Below are 21,292 nucleotides of genomic sequence, written 5' to 3' on the forward strand. Positions count from 1 at the left end.
AAAAAAAAAAAAAAAAAAAAAGATAATTGTTTTAAATTATATTTCAGAAAATGTTTTGCAAGTTGTTTTACTTACAATGCCAACTTTTTTCTTTTTTTTTTTTTTTTGAGATGGAGTTTCGCTCTTGTTGCCCAAGCTGGAGTACAATGGCGTGATCTTGGCTCACTGCAACCTCCACCTCCCAGGTTCAAGCAATTCTCCTGCCTCAGCCTCCCGTGTAGCTGGGATTACAGGTGCATGCCACCACGCCTGGCTAATTTTTTGTATTTTTAGTAGAAACGGTGTTTTACCATGTTAGCCCACCTGGTCTCAAACTCCTGAGCTCAGGTGATAAGCCGGCCTTGGCCTCCCAAAGTGCTGGGATTACAGGCGTGAGCCACCACGCCCGGCCTACAATGCCAACTTTTAAAAAGGTGACTAAAGTTAACTGGACAATAAACTAGGCAGGCATCACTTTATAAAAAAGGGGGAAAGCCCAAAATGCCACTTTCTTTAGAGAACCCACATTTCAGTTTTATGTATAGCAAAGAAGACAGGAACTTTCTATCACACTGGAAGAAACTCAGCCATAGGTTTGGAATCTGTATTCAAACGATGCATGCAATGAGCACAATATTCTGCTGGTATAATTGATTTGCAGTTGCATTTGTCTACTGTTTGTCTAATATTCATGATTATAAACAGCAGTGCAACTCGTATTTGAAACAATCCTTACAGTGCTACAGAGTCAGGCGCAACATCTGACTTCTCTTCACATCACTGGTTCTCTTTGTGTGCCTGGGCTTCCTGCTTTTCAGTAATGTCATTTTTGATGTTGAAATTCTTGCAAATCTCCTCAGGAGCTTTCCCCTTGATAGTATTGGCAATGGTCTTGCATGTAATACCAAGCAAACCTTTGATGTCTCAGGAGTTTGCAGCCAGAATAAATTCAAAAAGTGTTCCTTGGTCAACTTTCAGGAATTCCTGGTCCCAAACAGAGATATCATCTGTTCGCTTTTCTTTATTCTTATTATCCTCAGAAGGAGGAGGGCCGTCCTTGTCATGTGCAGAGGGCCAGCGCAATCGCTCATGCCTGTAATCCCAGCACTTTGGTAGGTTGAGGAGGGAGGATCTCTTGAGCCTAGGAATTGGGGACCAGCCTGGGCAACATGACAAAACTCCGTCTCTACAAAAAAATACAAAAATTAGCCAGGTATGGTGGCACACGCCTGTAGACCCAGCTACTTGGGAGGCTGAGGTAGGAGGATCACTTGAGCTCAGGAGGTCCAGGCTGCAGTGAGCTGTGAACGTGCCGCTGGACTCCAGCCTGGTGATGGAGTGAGACCCTGTTTCAAAAACAATAACAAAAAAAAAACAAAGTGAGGCTGGGTGTGGTGGCTCACTCCTGTAATCCCAGCACTTTGGGAGGCCAAGACAGGAAAATCCTTTGAGGACAGTAGTTCAAGACCAGCTTGGGCAACATAATGCCACCCCACCCCTGCAACCAAAAACAAAACAAGGAGAACAGGTAGAACATCTACAAGAAGATAAGGAGAGCTCTGTTTGCAGGTCCGGCTTCTAGAGGCCACGGCTGCCACTTCCCCTCCCTACCCTGCACACCCAGGAAGGAGGACATATGAGCAGTTACCCAGATGTCTAACTGAAGCCCAAGACAACATTCCCCACTGCGCCGCTCCCAGGTCTTGAAAGATAAGGCTGGCTACCTGATGTGCTGATGTGCCTGGTGTTTGCCTTCATTGTTCCTTTGGTGCTCGCCTTCATTGTTCCTTTGGTGCTCTTTTTTTATTTTTTAATTTTTTATTTTTTTTTTTGAGACGGAGTCTCGCTGTGTCGTCCAGGCTGGAGTGCAGTGGTGTGATCTCGGCTCACTGCAAGCTCCACCTTTCCGGTTCACGCCATTCTCCTGCCTCAGCCTCCCAAGTAGCTGGGACTACAGGCGCCACCACCATGCCCAGCTAATTTTTTTTTGTATTTTTAGTAGAGACGGGGTTTCACCATGTTGGCCAGGATGGTCTCGATCTCCTGACCTCGTGATCAGCCCACCTAGGCCTCCCAAAGTGCTGGGATTACAGGCGTGAGCCACCGTGCCCGGCCAGTGCTCTTTTTTTTTTTTTTTTTTTTTTTTTTTGAGACGGAGTCTCGCTCTGTTGCCCAGGGTGGAGTGCAGTGGCGCGATCTTGGCTCACTGCAGCTCCGCCTCCCGGGTTCACGCCATTCTCCTGCTTCAGCCTCCCGAGTAGCTGGGACTACAGGCGCCCACCACCACGCCCGGCTAATTTCTTTTTTTTGTATTTTTGGTAGAGACGGAGTTTCACCGTGTTAGCCAGTAGGGTCTCGATTTCCTGACCTCGTGATCTGCCCCCCTCAGCCTCCCAGAGTGCTGGGATTACAGGCGTGAGCCACCGTGCCGGCCTTTCTTTTTTTTTTTTTTTTGAGACAAGTATCATTCTGTTGCCCAAGCTGGAGTGCAGGGTGTGATCAAGGCTCACTGCAGCCTTGACCTCCTGGGCTCAAGCGATCCTCCCACCTCAGCCTCTAGAGTAGCTGGGACTACAGGCATGCACCACTGTGCTCTGCTTATTTATTTATTTATTTATTTATTTATTTATTTATTTATTTATTGAGATGGAGTCTTGCTCTGTCTCGCAGGCTGGAGTGCAGTGGCATGATTTCGGCTCACTGCAGCCTCCGCGTCCCGGGTTCCAGCAATTCTCCTGCCTCAGCCTCCTGGGTAGCTGGGATTACAGGCGCATGCCACCACGCCCGGCTAATTTTTGTATTTTTAGTAGAGATGGGGTTTCACCATGTTGGCCAGGCTGGTCTCGAACTCCTGACCTCTGGTGATCCGCCTGCCTCGGCCTCCCAAAGTGCTGGGATTACAGGCGTGAGCCACTGTGCCCATCCCTTGCCCTGCTTATTAAAACAATGTATTTATTTATTTATTTTTTGTAGAGATGAGGTCTCACTATGTTGCCCAGGCTGTCTTGAATTCCTGGGCTCAAGAGATCCTCCTGCCTCACCTTTCAAAATGCTGAAATTATAGACGTGAGGTACTGTGGCCAGCCTTTGCTCTGCTGCTCTTCCTGTCCAGCCTCAGCTGTCTGGCTGCTACCTGTGCAGGTTCTGCAGGGGCTGTGTGTTCCCTCAGCCCATTTCCCAGCACCACCTGCCTGCTTGCTTCTTGCTGGCTTCCTGCTGGTCATGACTGGGCTCCTGCTATACGTTAGCCTTCCCCTACCCAGAGCCCACCTCTCCTCTCTAAAAACTGATCCCTCAGGCCAAGAGCCACCTCTGGTCTCCTCAGGAAGATCCTAACCTGTAACCCCTCCATACCTTGTGAGTCTTGTTCCCCGCCTGGGCTATCCTTGCCCCATTCCTCTGAGAACCATTCCCTTTCATTACCCAGTACTCCCCAAATCCAATCCTGCCCATACTCTGCCTCCTCTCTCATCTGCCCCGATCCCTCTTCCATTTTCCTCTCTCCCATCCTTGACTCCTTCACCTCCATCATCCTCTCCTAACTTCCCACCCTTCACTTGTCCCTTACCCCATTTTCCTCTCCTGACTCTTCTCCCCATTCTGACCCAGCCTTGAGTTCCCTAAGCCCCTCCCTCCTGCCTTATTTCCCCATAGACTGGAACATCTGCTGCTTCATAAGCAATGGGGAGCTGTATGAGGCCATTTTCTACAGCGGCCTTTTCCTCAGGAACAACACATATGACCTTCACTCCTTCCTTAAGTTCATCCTCTAGGTGTAGAGGGGGACTTGACTCTTCCTCCACCCCTGGGAATTTCCCTCTTTTCCCCCAGCTCAGCTCTACTCATACCCCCATTCCAGAATCCCGGTCTCCCAGAGCGCCTGGGTTCACACCCGCAGGAGTGTCAGATTCTAGGCTTCACAGTCCCAGGAACCAGACCCCAGCCCACCCAATCTCATTTCTCTATCCCTTCTCCCTAGGGGATTATTTCTGGGCAGAAAACCTCTCCTTTCAAACTTTCCCTTACTCCTAGTATACAAACACTATCTTTGGATGGAAGCCCATCAGAAAAATCCAATCCAACCTGCTGGGTGAGGTGGAACTAGTCTTCAGTGGGACCGGAAAGGGTGGTGCTCTCTGATGGTTCATCTTTATCCTGTCTCCCCCAGACTTTAGCCCTCACCGAGGATCAACAGATGGGATTGTCCTCCATGGGCCTCAAAAGTTCATGCTGGGCCGGGCACGGTGGCTCATGCCTGTAATCCCGGCACTTTAGAGGCCAAGGCGGGCAGATCACTTGAGATCAGGAGTTCCAGACCAGCCTGGCCAACATGGTGAAACCCTGTCTCTACTAAAAATACAAAAAAATTAGCCGGGTGTGGTGACAGGTGCCTGTAGTCCCAGCTACTAGGGAGGCTGAGGCAGGAGAATAGCTTGAACCTGGGAAGTGGAGGTTGCAGTGAGCCTAGATTGCACCATTGCACTCCAGCCTGGGCGACAGAGTGAGACTCTGTCACAAAAAAAAAAAAAAGTTCACGCTGGGATGCTTGTTCAAGCTGAGTTGGAGTAAGCAGTCAAGAAGGGCCTCAACAAGACTGGCTCCATGAGGATGGTTTCAGGGAGTGGATGGGGTAGGGGTCGTGGGGAGCAACCCAAAGCAGGCTCAGTAAAGAGCAGTTTGAAGCCCACACTGACATATTCAGGACCCTCTAGCTAGAAAAATAAATGCTTGGGAGGGAGGCACAGCTTTTAGGTTTAAATCTCACTTTAACCACAATGGAGTCACATCACTGGCACATTTAACTCAGGGCCAGGATAGCTATGTGCATTCAGTAAAGGGCAATTTCGTTGTAAACAGCTGGCAGGGTAAGAAGGGAGACAGCATCTCAGAGACACTAAGTGTGAGTTTAGTGATTCGAGCATTTTTTACATAACATGGACCCTTAATGCAAGCCAACTTCAAATCTGGTGCTCAACCACTGAAACGAGCAATTTGTTCCAATGATGGACAAAAACCAGACTGAGTTGGATTTATTGAGAGGCCAGCTCTACTTTATTTTATGGATGATTTAAGAAATTGCCATGGTTTGTTTTGAAAATATTCCATTTTTGACCTATGTATTGACATTAGAACCTAATCTCTTTGTACATTATAATTCTGCTTTATTTTGTGACATTTTCTCAGTCGTTTAACCTCTGAGCCTCCATTTCCTCCTGTGTAAAATAGAGTTAGAAAAACTGGCCTTCAAGTAGCCTTGTCCTCTGCCTTTGTCTTCTGTGTTGATGCCACCTCAAGCTGGCCAGTCTCCTTGGGACCAAACAGCGTGCCTTCAATTAAGGTGCAGAGTTCTGATGGAGAGATATTTGAAGTTGAGGTGGAAATTGCCAAACAATCCGTGACTATCAAAACCATGTTGGAAGATTTGGGAATGAATGATAGAAGAGATGATGACCTAGTCATTTACCACATTCGTTATTATTATTAATTTTTTTAAGTGGAGATGAGGCCTCGCCATATTGCCTAGCCTGGTCTCAAACTCCTGGGCTCAAGTGATCCTCCCGCCTCAGCCTCCCAAAGTGCTGGGATTACAGGCATGAGCCACTGCACCCAGTCCTCTCCTTGTGGTTTATTCTCTCAGTAAGTCTAGGTCCAGGTGGAGGAGGAGGAAGAATGTACCCAATTAGCCAGCACCTATTAGGCAAAGGACAGCCCCTCCTGCACCCCATCTTCATGCCAGGTTGTATCTTGGTATACTGACATGGAATAGGAGGGCTTCAATGGGGTGCTTCAGGGCATCTCTGCTTTACTGCTAGCCTGGCCTACCTAACTTGCAATTTCCTAAATCATAACTCCATCCCATTCCTGATTCTTCCTGCCTCCAGTCCTCCCACCTGTCCCACTTCAGGCTTCCATCTACTCTCACTCCTGTGGGTTTTAGAGCATCCCCTGGGGTCACCTCCTGGCAGTGAACTGGCTGACCCAGGAAAGGTAGAGGAACTATTTTTTGTCTGATAGGTGGCTGGGGACAGAGAAGTCCTAGCCCCAGATCTCCCAGGGCTGCTGGGCGTATCACAATACCTAATTTTTATCGAAAGTTTATTCTGTGCCAGACACTTTCTAAATTCTCTATATCAGTTCATCCTCCTAACAACCCTCTAAAACAAATGCTATTATTATCTCCACTTTAGACAGAAGGAAGTAAGGTCAAAGAGGTTAAATAACTTGCTCAGGGTTAGCCGTCTATAATCCCGGTTGGGCAAGGATTCAAAATAGGGGTGTCTATTGCAGGAGCCTGTCCTCTGAACCACAGTGCTGTGATTCCTCTGGGGATCCCCATTTGAGTTCATGGCACTGGCATCCTTCCAGTTCCTTCAAACATCAGCATTGCCATCCATCCTTCCCACCACTCACCACCTATGACTCAGTAAGGAATAGAATTGTATCCATTCCTCTCCTTTCTTCCCCAGGCCCAACACAAATGCCCTAATTCAGGTCTTTTTTTACTTCCTATCAGGATTCTTTTTTTTTTGAGATGGAGTTGGAGTCTTGCTCTGTCGCCAGGCAGGAGTGCAGTGGCCCTATCTCGGCTCACTGCAACCTCTGCCTCCTAGGTTCAAGTGATTCTCCTACCTCAGCCTTCTGAGTAGCTGGGATTACAGGTTCATGCCACCACGCCCAGCTAATTTTTGTATTTTTAGTAGAGGCGAGGTTTCACCTTGTTGGCCAGGCTGGTCTCGAACTCCTGACCTCAAGTGATCCACGCACTTCAGCCTCTTAAAGTGCTGGGATTACAGGCATGAGCCACTGCGCCTGGCCCGATCAGGATTCTTGGTCTTTTATGGTTATTATTTGTTACTATAAAGATGGCCTGGGCCAGGAGCGGTGGCTCATGCCTGTAATCCCAGCACTTTGGGAGGCCAAGGCAGGAGGATCGCTTCAGCCCAGGAGTTCAAGGCCAGCTTGGGCAACATAATGAGATCCCATCTCTATTTTACATATATTAGCCAAGTGTGGTGGCTTACACCTGTAGTTCCAGCTGCTAGGGAGGCCGAGGCTGGAGGACTGATTGAGCCTGGGAGGTCAAGGCTGCAGTGAACTGTGATTGTGCCACTACACTCCAGCCTGGGTGACAGAAAAAGACCCTGACGAAGAAAAAAAAAAGTAAAAGGAAAAATGATATTTATTGTATTTATTTATTTATTGAGATGGAGTCTCACTCTGTCGGCCAGGCTGGAGTGCAGTGGTACAATCTCAGCTCACTGCAACCTCCACCTCCTGGGTTTAAGCCATTCTCTTGCCTCAGCCTCCTGAATAGCTGGGATTACAGGTGCGTGCCACCACACCAGGCTAATTTAATTTTTTTTTAGTAGGGATGGGGTTTCACCATGTTGGCCAGGCTGGTCTCCAACTCCTAGCCTCAAGTGATCTGCCCACCTCCACCTTCCAAATTCTGGGATTACAGGCGTGAGCCACTTCACCCAGACAAATATGATATTTAAAAAGGTAGCATGAGTGCATTAAAGGAAGCTTGACAAATAGGCAAAAATCCAACTAGAGCCCAATCCTCTTTTTTTTTGAGATGGAGTCTCGCTCTGTTGCCAGGCTGGAGTACAGTGGCGCCATCTCAGCTCACTGCAACCTCCGCCTCCCGGATTCAAGCGATTCCCCTGCCTCAGCCTCCGGAGTAGCTGGGACTATAGGCAGGCACCACCACGTCCAGCTAATTTTTGTGTTTTTAGTAGAGACGGGGTTTCACCATGTTGGCCAGGATGGTCTCGATCTCTTGACCTCATGATCCGCCCACCTTGGCCTCCGAAAGTGCTGGGATTACAGGTGTGAGCCACCGCGCCCAGCCTAGAGCCCAATCTTCTTGTTACCACCAATCTTCTTATTACCACCCATCCACCTTTTCCTATCACACAAGTTTTAACAGAATTGAAGCCACTTTGTATGATTTTTTTTTTTTTTTTTTTGAGATGGAGTTTCACTCTTGTTGCCCAGGCTCGAGTGCAATGGTGTGATCTCGGCTCACCGCAACCTCCATCTCCTTGGTCTCAAGTAATCTGCCTGTCTCAGCCTTCCAAAGTGCTGGCATTACAGGCACTAGCCACTGCACCTGACCTAGCAGCCTATTTCATAACAGCAAAAAAGTGGAAGTAACACAAATGTCCATCAATTGATGAAAGGATAACTATAGGGCCGGGCACGGTGGCTGACGCCTGTAATCCCAGCACTTTGGGAGGCTGAGACAGGCGGATCACGAGGTCAGCAGATCGAGACCATCCTGGCTAACACAGTGAAACCCCATCTCTACTAAAGATACAAAATTCTTTCCTTTTTTTTTTTTTAATTGGGATAAAATTTACTCTCTTTTGATTTCTTCTATAGTATTTAAGCTTGCAAGTTTATCACCCACACACATATTCCTACAAGGCTGATGAATACTATTTAATCTCATTTTCTTCTAACTTTATTTACTTACATTTAATTCTTTAATCTTGTTTTTCTTTTTTTTTTTTTCTTTTTTGATGGAGTCTTCTCTGTCACCCAGGCTGGAGTGCAGTGGCACTATCTCAGCTTACTACAACCTCAGCCTCCCAGGTCAAGCAATTCTCCTGCCTCAGCCTCCCGTAGCTGGGATTACAGGTACCTGCTACCACACCTGGCTAGTTTTTTTTTTGTATTTTTAGTAGAGACAGGGTTTCACCATGTTGGCCAGGCTTGAACTCCTGACCTCAGGTTTTGAACTGCTGACCTCAGGTGATCCACCCACCTCGGCCTCCCAAAGTGCTGGGATTACAGGCGTGAGCCACCACACCCGGACTAATTCTTTAATCTTGTATTTGTTTTATTTTATAAGTTAGGATCTTTTTGTGTGGTTTGGTTTGGGTTTTCTACATTACTAGCAGCATGGACCTCATAGCCTCCTAATTAGTTTCCCCTCTCCAGTTCTACACACCACATCAAACTAACCTTATTTAAAAAAAATAAAAAAATAAAAAAAATAACAGATCTGAGTAGGTCACTTCTCTGTTGAAAAACTTTTGGTGGTTTTCCACTCTCTATAAAATTAAGTCTAAACTTCATTGGCCAGGCTGGTCTTGAACTCCTGACCTCAGGTGATCCACCCGCCTCGGCCTCCGAAAGTGCTGGGAGTACAGGTGTGAGCCACCACACCCGGCCCTTTCTCTCTTTTCTGGAAGGCAGGGACCAGCTCTTAAACATGACCTGCATTAGATCCTTTGGTGACAACCCATTACATTTGGATGAAATTCAAAATCCTTGCTGGCTCTGTGACCTTGGGCAAGCTGCTTGACCTCTCTGTTCCTTAGTTTCCTCCTAGGTAAATAAAATGGGAGACAGCTGGGCATAGTAGTGCATGCCTTTAGTCCTAGCTATTTGAAAGGCTGAGGCGTGGAATCCTTTGAACCCAGGAGTTCATGGCTGAGATGAGATATGATAGCATCATTGCACTCCAGCCTGGGTGACAGTGAGACCCTGTCTCACAAAATATATAAATAAAAATAAAAAATAGGCCAGGCTAGTGGCCAGGTGCGGTGGCTCACGCCTGTAATCCCAGCACTTTGGGAGGCCGAGGCAAGCGGATCATGAGGTCAGGAGATTGAGACCATCCTGGCTAACACGGTGAAACCCCGTCTCTACTAAAAATACAAAGAAAAATTAGCCGGGTGTGGTGGTGGGCGCTTGTAGTCCCAGCTACTCGGGAGGCTGAGGCAGGAGAATGGCGTGAACCTGGGAGGTGGAGCTTACAGTGAGCCAAGATCGCGCCACTGCAGCCCAGCCTGGGCAACAGAGTGAGACTCTGAATCAAAATAAATAAATAAATAAATAAATAAATAAATAAATAAATAAATAAAATAATAAAAAATAAATAAAAATAAAGATAAATAAAATGGGAGCTAATTGGTCCTCCATATATATGTTCAGGTTCTGCATTTGTGGATTCAACTGACCACGGATGGAAAATATTCCAAAAATATGATGTCAACATCATTATAGAAAAAGATAAGAAAAAAAAATTCCCCCTAAAAGGATGGTTGCATCTGCACTGAACATGTACAGAGATTTTTCCTTGTCATTATTCTCTAAACAATATAACAATTATTTATATAGCATTTACATTGTATTAAGTATTATAAGTAATCTTGAGATGATTTAAAGTATATGGGAGGATATGCATAGGTCATATGCAAAGACTATACCATCTTATATAAGGGACTTAAGCATCCGTGGGTTTTGATATCCATTCTGGAACCAATTCCCCCAGTACCTACATCATACAGTATGGTCAGGTTTTTTTTTGTTTGTTGTTGTTGTTTTGAGACAGAGTCTTGCTGTGTTGCCCAGGCTGGAGTGCAGTGGCACGATCTCCGCTCACTGCAACCTCTGCCTCCCGGGTTCAAGCGATTCTCCTGCCTCAGCCTCCCAAGTAGCTGGGACTACAGGCGCCCGCCACCACGCCCGGCTTATTTTTGTATTTTTAGTAGAGACAGGGTTTCACTATGTTGGCCAGGCTGGTCTTGAACTCCTGACCTGGTGATCTGCCTGCCTCAGCCTCCCAAAGTGCTGGGATTACAGGCGTGCGCCACCGCGCCTGGCCAATGTGGTCAGTTTTTTTTTGTTTGTTTTGTTTTGTTTTTTGAGATAGAGTCTTGCTGTGTTGCCCAGGCTGGAGTGCAGTGGTGCGATCTCGGCTCACTGCAACCTCCACCTCCCACTTTCAAGCAATTCTCCTGCCTCAGCCTCCCGAGTAGCTGGGATTACAGGCACATGCCACCATGCCCAGCTAATTTTTGTATTTTTTTAGTAGAGACAGGGTTTCACCATGTTGGCCAAACTGGTCTCGAACTCCTGACCTTGTGATCTGCCCGCCTTGGACTCCCAAAGTGCTGGGATTACAGGCGTGAGCCACCTCGCTTGGCTGGTCAGTTTTTAATGAGAAAATTGACTTAAAGGGTTTCTCACAGTAGCTGGTGCAGAATGAATGTTAAACGCTATCATTATAATAATCATCAACACGGCAGCCTTGTCCAGTCTGGCTCCAGCTTCTCCCTCCTGCTACCATTTGCCCTTGTTCAGAACCCACTGGTTTTCTTCTAATCTTTTTTTTTTTTTTTGAGACGGAGTCTCACTCTGTCGCCCAGACTGGAGTGCAGTGGCATAATGTTGGCTCACTGCAAGCTCCGCCTCCCAGGTTCACGCCATTCTCCTGCCTCAGCCTCCAGAGTAGCTGGGACTACAGGCGCCCGCCACCATGCCCAGCTAATTTTTTGTGTTTTTAGTAGAGACGGGGTTTCACTGTGTTAGCCAGGATGGTCTTGATCTCCTGAGCTCGTGATCCGCCCGCCTCGGCCTCCCAAAGTGTTGGGATTACAGGCATGAGCCACTGTGCCCTGCCTTTTTTTTTTTTTTCTTTGAGATGGAGTCTCGCTCTTTCACCATGCAGTGGCATGATCTCAGCTCACTGCAACTTCCACCTCCTGGGTTCAAGCGATTCTCCTGCCTCAGCCTCCCGAGTAGCTGGGACTACAGGCGGCCGCCACCACGCACAGCTAATTTTTGTATTTTTTAGTAGAGATGGGGTTTCGCTATGTTGGCTGGGCTGGTCTTGAACTCCTGACCTCAGGTGATCTGCCCGCCTCGGCCTCCCAAAGTGCTGGGATTACAGGCATGAGCCACCTCGCCCAGGCTCTTTTTTTTTTTTTGAGATGGAGTCCCACTTAGTCGCCCAGGCTGGAGTGTAGTGCCATGATCCTCGCTCACTGCAACCTCTGCCTCCCAGGTTCAAGCAATTCTTGTGCCTCAGCCTCCTGAGCAGCTGGGACTACAGGCATGCACACCACACCTGGCTAATTTTTTTTTGGTATTTTTAGTAGAGACAGGGTTTCACCATGTTGACCAGGCTGGTCTTGAACTCCTGACCCCAAGTGATCCACCCACCTCAGTCTCCCAAAGTGCTGGGATTACAGGTGTGAGCCACTGCAGCTGGCCTTCTTCTAATCTAACCCAGCAAGCACTCCCCAGCATCAGAGTGTGTTTCCTATACCTGAAATCCTATTCCCCATACTCTTTACTTGACTAAGTCTTCCTCATCCTTCAAGTCTCCGCTGAAATATTCCCTCAGAGAGGCTTTCCTTAACACACCAGATTAAATAAGGTCTCCCTGTTATATGTTTATCCTACACTATTTGGTTATATCATAAATTGTCAGCTGGGTACAGTGGCTCTCCCCTGTAATCCCAGCACTTTGAGAAGCCGAGGAGGGAGGATGGCTTGAGCCCAGGAGTTTGAGACCAACCTGGGCAACATGGCAAAACCCTGTCTCTGTAAAAGCATACAAATATTAGCCAGGCATGGTGGTGCATGCCTGTGGTCCCAGCTACTCTGGAGGCTGAGATAGGAGAATTGATTGAGCCCGGGAGGTTAAGTCTGCCACAAACCATGATTGCACTACTGCACTACAGCCTGGGCAACAGAGTGAGAGCCTGTCTCAAAAAAAAAAAAAAAAATTGTCACTGCGTATGTGTATGTATGTGGCCATTTGTTTATTTTATTTTTTTATTTTTGAGACGGAGTCTTGCTCTGTTGCCCAGGCTGAAGTGCAGTGGCGTGATCACTGCTCACTGCAAACTCTGCCTCCCAGGTTCAAGTGATTCTCATGCCTCAACCTCCAGAGTAGCTGGGATTAGGTGTGTGCCACCACACCCGGCTAATTTTTTATTTTTCATAGAGATAGTGTTTCACCATATTAGCCAGGCTGGTCTCAAACTCCTGACCTCAAGTGATCCACCCACCTCGGCCTCCCAAAGTGCTGGGATAACAGACGTGAGCCACTGTGCCTGCCCCCATTTGTTGTAATATCTATTTCTCCACCCAATTGTGTAATATGCCATATTGTCTTATTCACTGTTCTGTCTCCAGTTCCAGGCATTTTGTACATGCTCACTAAATTTAGCTTGGTTGACCGAATGGATGAATGAGCCGAGTAGAGTTTATATAGCAGGGACTCAATAAATGTTAAAATTTTAATTTGAGTTAACCCTAGAACTTCCATAGTAAAAGCACTCAAGCTTAGGCTTCAGAGGTGGGAACATGAGTTTGCAGAGACTACTACTAAACATATAACCAGGAAAAACTGCACATTTACAGTAGGAGATGGAAGTAAAATTATGGAAATACTCTTCACAATAGCCAAAACCTAGAAACAACCCAAATGTCCAGTGACAGGAGAATGAATAACTGGGTAGAGTCACAAAATGGAATATTATATAGTTCCCAAAATGAGTAAACTGTAAGCAATATGTAACAATATAAATCTTGTTAATACAATATAATAAGCCACCAAAAATTACATACAGCAATACTCCCTTATAATAATGTAAAAAATAACTAAACTTAAAAAAAATTTTTTTTTTCTGAGATGGAGTAATCCCAAGTAGCTGGGATTACATGTGCCTGCCACCATGCCCAGCTAATTTTTTTTTTTTTTTTTTTGAGACGGAGTCTCGCTCTGTCGCCCACGCTGGAGTGCAGTGGTGCCATCTCGGCTCACTGCAAGCTCCACCTCCTGGGTTCACCTGCCATTCTCCTGCCTCAGCCTCCCAAGTAGCTGGGACTACAGGTGCCCACCACCACACCCAGCTAATTTTTTGTATTTTTAGTGGAGACGCGGTTTCACCGCATTAGCCAGGATGGTCTCAATCTCCTGACCTCGTGATCCGCCCGCCTCGGCCTCCCAAAGTGCTGGGATTATAGGCGTGAGCCACCACGCCCGGCCAATTTTTGTATTTTTAGTAGAGACAGGGTTTCACCATGTTGGTCAAGCTGGTCTTGAACTCCTGACCTCAGGTGATCCACCCGCCTCGACCTTCCAAAGTGCTGGGATTACAGGTGTGAGCCACCGCTCCCAGCTAAAAATTCTTATAAATTTTCAGGAATACATACAGCTGGTAAGTATGGAAAAGGAGCCAGGTGTAGTGGTGCCACCTACAGTCCCAGCTATGCATGTAGTCCCAGCTACTTGGGAGGCTGAAGCAGGACGATTGCTTGAGTCTAGGAGTTTGAGGTTGCAGTGCACTATGATTGGGTCTGTGAATAGCTACAGCACTACATTCTGAGCAACATAGTGAAACTCTGTCTTATAAAATATATATGTGTGTGTATATAAGGAAAACAAGAGAATGATGGATATCTTGAGAGATGGAACACATAGCTAGATTTATTGCCAAGTTATTGCCAAGGTCCTAGCTTTCATGCTGATTATTTCTTTTTTTTTCTTTTTTTTTTTTTTTGAGATGGAGTCTTGCTCTGTCGCCTAGGCTGGAGTGCAGTGGCGCAATCTCGGCTGACTGCAAGCACCGCCTCCTGGATTCACGCCATTCTCCTGCCTCAGCCTCCCGAGTAGCTGGGACTACAGGCACCCGCCACCATACCTGGCTAATTTTTTGTATTTTTAGTAGAGATGGGGTTTCACCATGTCAGCCAGGATGGTCTCAAGCTCCTGACCTTGTGATCCGCCCGCCTTGGTCTCCCAAAGTGCTGGGATTACAGGCATGAGCCACCGTGCCCGGCCCATGTTGATTATTTCTTATAGTCTTTTTTTGAAATGGAGTCTCGCTCTGTCGCCCAGGCTGGAGTGCAATGGTGCAATCTCCGCTCACAGTAACCTCCACCTCTCGGACTCAAGTGATTCTCCTGCCTCAGCCTCCCAAGTAACTGGAATTAACAGGCATGCACCACCATGCCCAGCTAAATTTTTTTTGTATTTTTCATAGAGACAGGGTTTCACCATGTTGGCCAGGCGGGTCTTGAACTCCTGACCTCAGGTGATTCACCTGCCTTGGCTTCCCAAAATGTTGGGATTACAGGCGTAAGCCACCGCACCTGGCCCCATATGATAGCCTTATAAGTAAATGTGTGCTGTGCATGGAACAATGATGAGAGTGTGTCATGAACCAAGGTTATGATTAATCTAGTTCTGTGCATCTGAAATCCGTTAAAGGAAAGGGAGAGAAATTAGCCTACCTCATCCTCCAGGCAGCCTCAGTTGTTGGGGGTGATGGAGAGAAGATTTTTCTCCCCCAAGCTCCTTTGGGACTTTTCTCCAGGGACTGGCCCTAGGTCCTCCTCTTGTAGAGGTGAGCTGGTGGAATAGAGGTGGAGCAGCAAGGAGGGAAGTAATCCAGGGTTTGGCTTCCTCTGGAAATGGGTCCTGGAATCAGTGGGAAAATGAGCCTCTCCTGAGGCTGAAGAAGGAATCTGGAAGTGTGAGTCGGCTTCCATTCCCATTCAGCTTCCCACACTCCCCAGCTTAGAACTGTTGAGTATGTAGTCTCCCATCCATTTCATCTATGACCTTAGGGTGGGGGTTAGGAGGAGCCCCAGAGCTGGGCCCTGAGTGAATGGGGCTGTGGCCACATGAATGACAGTCATAGTCGTTATAAACATTCTGGGTACTAGGGAGCTGGGACCAAGGTCTTGCTATGTTGCCCAGGCTGAAGTGCAGTGGCGATTCCTTGGTGCTATCATAGCACACTGTGGCCTCAAGCTCCTGGCCTCAAACAATCCTCTTGCTTCAGCCTGCCACCTGCCAAGTAGCTGGGACTATAGGCACAGACCTATATGGGCACAGTCCCACTATGCCCAGCTTAAACCAGTGGCTTCGAAGTCCATCATGAAACTAGGGAGCTGCTGACTCTCTCTCTCTCTCTCTCTCTCTCTATATATATATATATACTCTCTCTCTATATATATATTCAATATATATATTCAATATATATATTCAATATATATATATTCTATCTATATATATTCTATCTATATATATATTTATATTTGAGACAAAGTGTTACTTTGTTGTTCAGGCTGGAGTGCAGTGGCACAATCTTGGCTCACTGCAACCTCTGCCTCCCAGGTTCAAGTGATTCTCATGCCTCGGCCTCCCGAGTAGCTGGGACTTCAGGTGCATGATCATGCCCAGCTAATTTTTGTATCTTTGGTAGAGATGGGGTTTCACCATGTTGGCCAGACTGGTCTCGAACTCCTGACCTCAGGTGATCAACCTGCCTCGGCCTCCAAAATTGTTGGGAGTACAGGCGTTCTGAACCACTGCACCTGTTTTGTTGTTGTTTGAGACAGAGAGTCTTGCTCTGTCACCTGGGCTAGAGTACAGTGGTGCAATCACAACTCACTGTTGTCTCAACTTCCCAGGCCCAAGTAATTCTCCCACCTCAGCCTCCCAAGTAGCTGGGACTATAGATGCACCACCACACTCAGCTTATTTATTTATTTTAGAGATGAGGTCTCGGTTGGGTGGAGTGACTCACGTCTGTAATCTCAGCACTTTGGGAAGCCAAGGCAGGCAGATCACTTAAGGTCAAGGGTTCAAGACCAGCCTGGCTGACATGGTGAAAACCCATCTCTACTAAAATTACAAAAACTAGCTGGGCATGGTGGTGCGCACCTGTAGTCTCAGCTACTAGGGAGACTGAGACAGGAGAATCACTTGAACCCAGGAGGCGGAGGCTGCAGTGAGCCGAGATCATGCCACTGCACTCCAGCCTGGTCGACAGAACGAGACTCCATCTCTTAAAAAAGAAAAAGTAGAGATGAGGTCTCACTATATTGCCCAGGCTAGTCTTGAACTCCTGACATGGTGAAACCACGTCGCTACTAAAAATAAAAAATAAAAAAATTAGCCAGGTATGGTGTCATGTGCCTGTAGTCCCAGCTACTTGGGACGCATGAGAATCATTTGAACTAGGAGGCAGAGGTTGCAGTGAGACGACATCATGCCACTATACTCCAGCCTGGGCGACACAGCAAGACTCTATCTTAAAAAAAAAAAAAGAAGTCAGGCTGGACTGGGCTAAGGGTATAAAAGAGGGGTTGGAAGTTGCACCAGACTACAGTAGGTTCCTAGGAAAGGGGATGGAGCTCTCTGGCTGAATCAGATCAGACCGGGTCAGGAAAAATGAGGAAGGAGCTGGGAGTCCAGGAGGGACAGAGGTTTGGGGTTGGGTTCAGACCTCTGTGGATTCAGAAGCCCTGGTTGGGGTACATGGTCAGACTATCCGAATGAATTAATTCACCAACAGACACATACGTAAACATATGCATATACATGCCTACATACAAACACACTTATACACTGCCTTACCTGCACATATAAACAGATCCAGGCCCTCCCTAGCTCAGCAGCACAAAGCTCTTCAGCAATGTGCTAAGGCTTGGGACTGGGCCCACATATGTACCTGAAAACAAAGGGCATGAGGGTTTTGGAGGGTCTCTCTCTTCCCTCACCCCAGTAATTCCTCTTCACCAGGGGTTCCTGGGGGCAAATGGGGAGGAGCCAGATATGGGGCTCCAGAGGAAGTTGCTGGCCACTGTGTTTCCTGAGTTCAATAGTGTGTTTTCCTGCTTCTCTGACCTACCCCCTGCTCCCAAGTAGGATGGGGTCCAGGCCTGGCAATCTACCTTTTCCCTTGACTATCTCCCTCCATACACAAACATATACATACAAGACGTGAACCTACAAATACCCAACCGAGTCACACAACCACTGTCCCAGCAGCCCCATAACTCAACACAGTCGCACTGCTAAGCCACACATTTAACAACACACCCTCATTTATGGATTTATAGCCTTCACTCACACTCAGCAGTCACATCTTCTCTGCTTTGTTCAACATCATATCCCCAGCACCTAGAATGGGCCTAGTACCTAAAGAGGGCTCAATGAATAATATTTGAATTAATTAACCAAAAGACACATACATGAACATATGCATATACATGCCCACATACAAACACATGTATACACTCCCTTACCTGCACATATAAACAGATCCAGGCCCTCCCTAGCTCAGCAGCACATACATACACACACACTCAGGCTAATGGGCTAGAGGTACACCCAGTGCCAGACACAGACCCACTGTAGATGTTACCTGGCACTCTCAGGGTGAGTTGCTGGTGGCAGTTGGCTGGTAAATGTCCTTCAGGCTGGCCAGATCTACAAAGGAAGAGTTGGGGGTGGGGTGCAATAGCATTCCTTGGGGTCCTGAGGCACTGGGTTATGAGAAGCTGGGCTGGCAGCAGGGCACGGCCAAGATAACTGTAGATTGGAGATTGGACAGGTCATACAGTCCCTTCCTCTGGTGTCTTCCTACCAGCTAGGGAGGTGAGGGTACAGGTGCAGGTCTATCGGGCTTTATTTCAGGTCCAGGGAGAACTTAGGAGGGGAACAGTTTGAGGCCTCAGCTTCCCCTGCCTGGGATGACAAAGAGGGACACTGGATAGGGAGCTTTATGGGCACTAAGACCCCACCTCCAATCCACAGCGGGGTCTCCATATCTTCCCAGTCTTTAATGGTGAAGAGGGGACTTGGAGAGTTAACTACCTGGAAAGGGGTCTGAAAAGTGCCCTATTTATCCTCCCATCCTCCCATAGAGCTTCAAGCTACCCACTAGCAACTGAACTGTGTCTTCCTCCGTCAGCGTCGTCACCCGAAGTTAGCAAGGAGACAATCCTGCTACTCTCTTAATCCCCCACCCAGGGACCTTAGCACCAGGGTAGACTAATTTAGACCTCAGCTGCTGACCGGGCAGAGTGGACCACGCCTATAATCCTAGTACTTTGAGAGGCCAAGGCGGGTGGATCACCTGAGTTCAAGAGTTTGAAACCAGCCTGGCCAACATGGTGAAACACTATCTCTACTAAAAAAAAAAAAAAAAAAAAAAATACAAAAATTAGCCAGGCATAGTGGTGGGCACCTGTAATCCCAGCTACTTGGAAGGCTGAGGCAGGAGAATCACTTGAACCCAGGAAGTGGAGGTTGCAGTGAGCTGAGATCATGCCACTGCCCTCCAGCCTGGGTAATGGAGCAAGACTCCATCTCAAAATAAATAAACCAACTAACCAACCAACATCAGCCAGGCTAGTAGACTGGGGGCTGGGTAGGGGTAGGAGTCTCCCAGGTACTCTAAGTACCCCAAGACCATCTAACCCAAGCCCCCTCCTGGGCCAAGTCCCCTCTCCCACTCCTCCCTCAACGGCATAACCCAAGGCAGTCTATCCCAGGAACCTGCCCCAGGAGGGCCACCTGTCTGGCTGCCCCATGACAGCTAAGGGTGAGAAGCAACAGTCCTGGGGTGAGAGGTGGGGAGCAGACTGAGAAAGCCAACTCTCCCTCAACTTTTGAGGGAGATAGGGCCAGGCTGGGACATCTGGGAACAAACTTTAGGGTCTTGGGTGAAGGAGAAGTGTAATTCAGGGAAACAACTTCAAAAGAGTGAGGGGAAATGTGAGGTGAGTGAAGGGATCCAATTCATAGTCTTAGGAACTGCAAGGATGGGGAAAAGATTGCCTTGGACTGAGTCATTATTAGGCATCAATGACCAACCAGGACACTCTCAAACCGAAAAGTCTCTTTATTGATTGGTACCATACATGACTCAAATGGCCCAAAAAAAAAAAAAAAAAAAAAAAAAAAAAGGCATTACAGTTGGGGTGGGATGTCCACCTTCCTCACCCCTTCCCTCAGCTCCTGACTCAATACCTTTCCAAAAGTGGCAGCTGGAGTGGAGGAAATACGGTGCGGGGGACCCCAGAATCCAGAGGGAAGAGTGGGGAGAGAGGTGGTGTTAGCACTTCCTGGGACTGGCCACAGGAAAAGGCAGCAAAGCCACAGAGCTGGACCAGCTGCGTGAAACCCTGCTCCTGGCTGCACCCTGGCAGAGCCGAGGATCCCGGCTGCCTCCTCCTCCTTCCTTCTGTGAGGAAGGAGCGGCAGGGGATACTGGCAGGTGAAGACCCTCTACCTCTACCTCACCTATGGGGACAGAGGCCTGTTTCTCCCTGGTGGGCTTAGAACTGGGATGTCATCTGTGGCTCCTTCCCCTCTATGAAAGACAGAGTACGATTACATATGCAGTTGGAGGGGCTGAGGGAAGATTCTGGAGGAAAGTGGCTGAGCCCCTCTCCCATCCCATGCCTGCCCAACTGAAACAAAACCAAAAATACAGCAACAAGGCTGCTCCCTTCTCTCCACGCTCCCTAAGGGAAGGAGCCTCCCCTCCCCGCATCCTAGACAGCTGCTCTTGTGGAGGACTTGTAAGGAATATACATACCATGGGGGTGGGGCTGGAAGAGAGGGAGTCACAAGCACTAGGAGGGCAGGCCAGAGTCCAGAGAATGGGGACACAGAGACAACAGCAGGGGTCTGTCACCAAAATGTGGCCACCAATGTCCCCCTACCCCATGGCATGCTTTCCTCAACTGCAGTCACCCCAGAGGAAAGGGGGAGAGATGGTGAAATGTCTCCTTGGTCTGAAGCTCTCACACCATATAAAATGGTATGCACACCTCCCTCCCCCACTCTCACCCCCACCTAGGCCCTAGGCCCCCATCTGCCAAGAGTAGGGAGGTAGCTGGACTTTTAATAGGGGGAAGAGGGGGGGACATGAGTGTTTTTTTTTTTTAACTTACATTTTTAATAATATTATTTTTTAAAAAACTTGGAGCTGGGATAAGTGGCAGCAGGGAGGAGGGGCCCAGAGCTTTACCCCTGTTACCAGCTGCCTAGGGGAAGGGGCATTCAACCAAGCCCCGTAACTTTAAGTCCCTAAGGGCTGTGGGTATAGACAACCCCAGGCTTGAAAGGGGTAAAGTCAGGGGGATGGGAAACCCACAATCTGGGGTGAAGATGGAGGCAAATGCCCTGGGGGGTGGTCAGGACATGTCTCAGAGGCCCAGGTTCCAAGTAGGCATCCACATGAGTACCCCCTCCCCCTAAAAGGCTCTGTAGAGGCCAGGCCCAGCCCAGGGCCACTGGGGGGGCAAATCTTGGCACCTGCCCCCAGCGAGTCCAGTTCCTCCCTGAAGCGGGTGGATGGAGGCTGCCCATTTTAGATGCTCAGTCTCTTCATTCTGTCTTCTGCTCCCTGGGGCTGCGAGGGGTGGGGCAGGTAGGCAGAGCACTGGGTGGCCACAGCAGGGCCTTTTACTGGGAGGCCTGTGACGTGGGGTTCTCCGATTTGCTTTCTTGGCTGGACGGAGGCTTGCTGTTCCAGGGGCTGTTGGCGCCCAGTGCAGGGGAGTTGTTAAAGCTGTCCTCGTCGTCAATGCCGTTGGCTGCGTCAAACTGGGTGTTCTCCAGCCGGGTGATGAGCCTCTCGTCCTCGTCCCCGAACTCCCCGCCCATCAGGGTGGGCTCCCCCACCACCATCACATCCTGAGAGTGGCGGAGGTCCCCAAACATAATCGGGGCAAGGGCTCGCCCGGCCCAGGGCGG

The 21,292-nt window shown here is 48.3% G+C and overlaps 1 protein-coding gene across 9 annotated transcripts in view; it reads right to left on the minus strand.

The window, feature by feature from the left end:
- Positions 1 to 21,292, minus strand: part of LDB1 (LIM domain binding 1) — a 33,130-nt gene continuing 11,838 nt past the window's right edge. For 5 of the 9 annotated variants that reach the window (XM_016919190.3, XM_016919189.4, XM_063781105.1 and 2 more), the window contains exon 11: positions 19,416 to 21,232. In XM_016919190.3, coding sequence (XP_016774679.1) covers positions 21,002 to 21,232 — 231 coding nt within the window. In that variant the 3' untranslated portion in view covers positions 19,416 to 21,001. Of the gene's footprint in view, positions 15,212 to 17,948; positions 18,014 to 19,415; positions 21,233 to 21,292 lie in introns of those variants that run through there. The other 4 variants (XR_008537471.2, XR_010146692.1, XR_010146693.1 and 1 more) reach the window with 3 other exon arrangements.

This window comes from Pan troglodytes, chromosome 8 (assembly GCF_028858775.2).
Source record: "Pan troglodytes isolate AG18354 chromosome 8, NHGRI_mPanTro3-v2.0_pri, whole genome shotgun sequence".
In the NCBI taxonomy this organism is placed as follows: Eukaryota; Metazoa; Chordata; class Mammalia; order Primates; family Hominidae; genus Pan; species Pan troglodytes.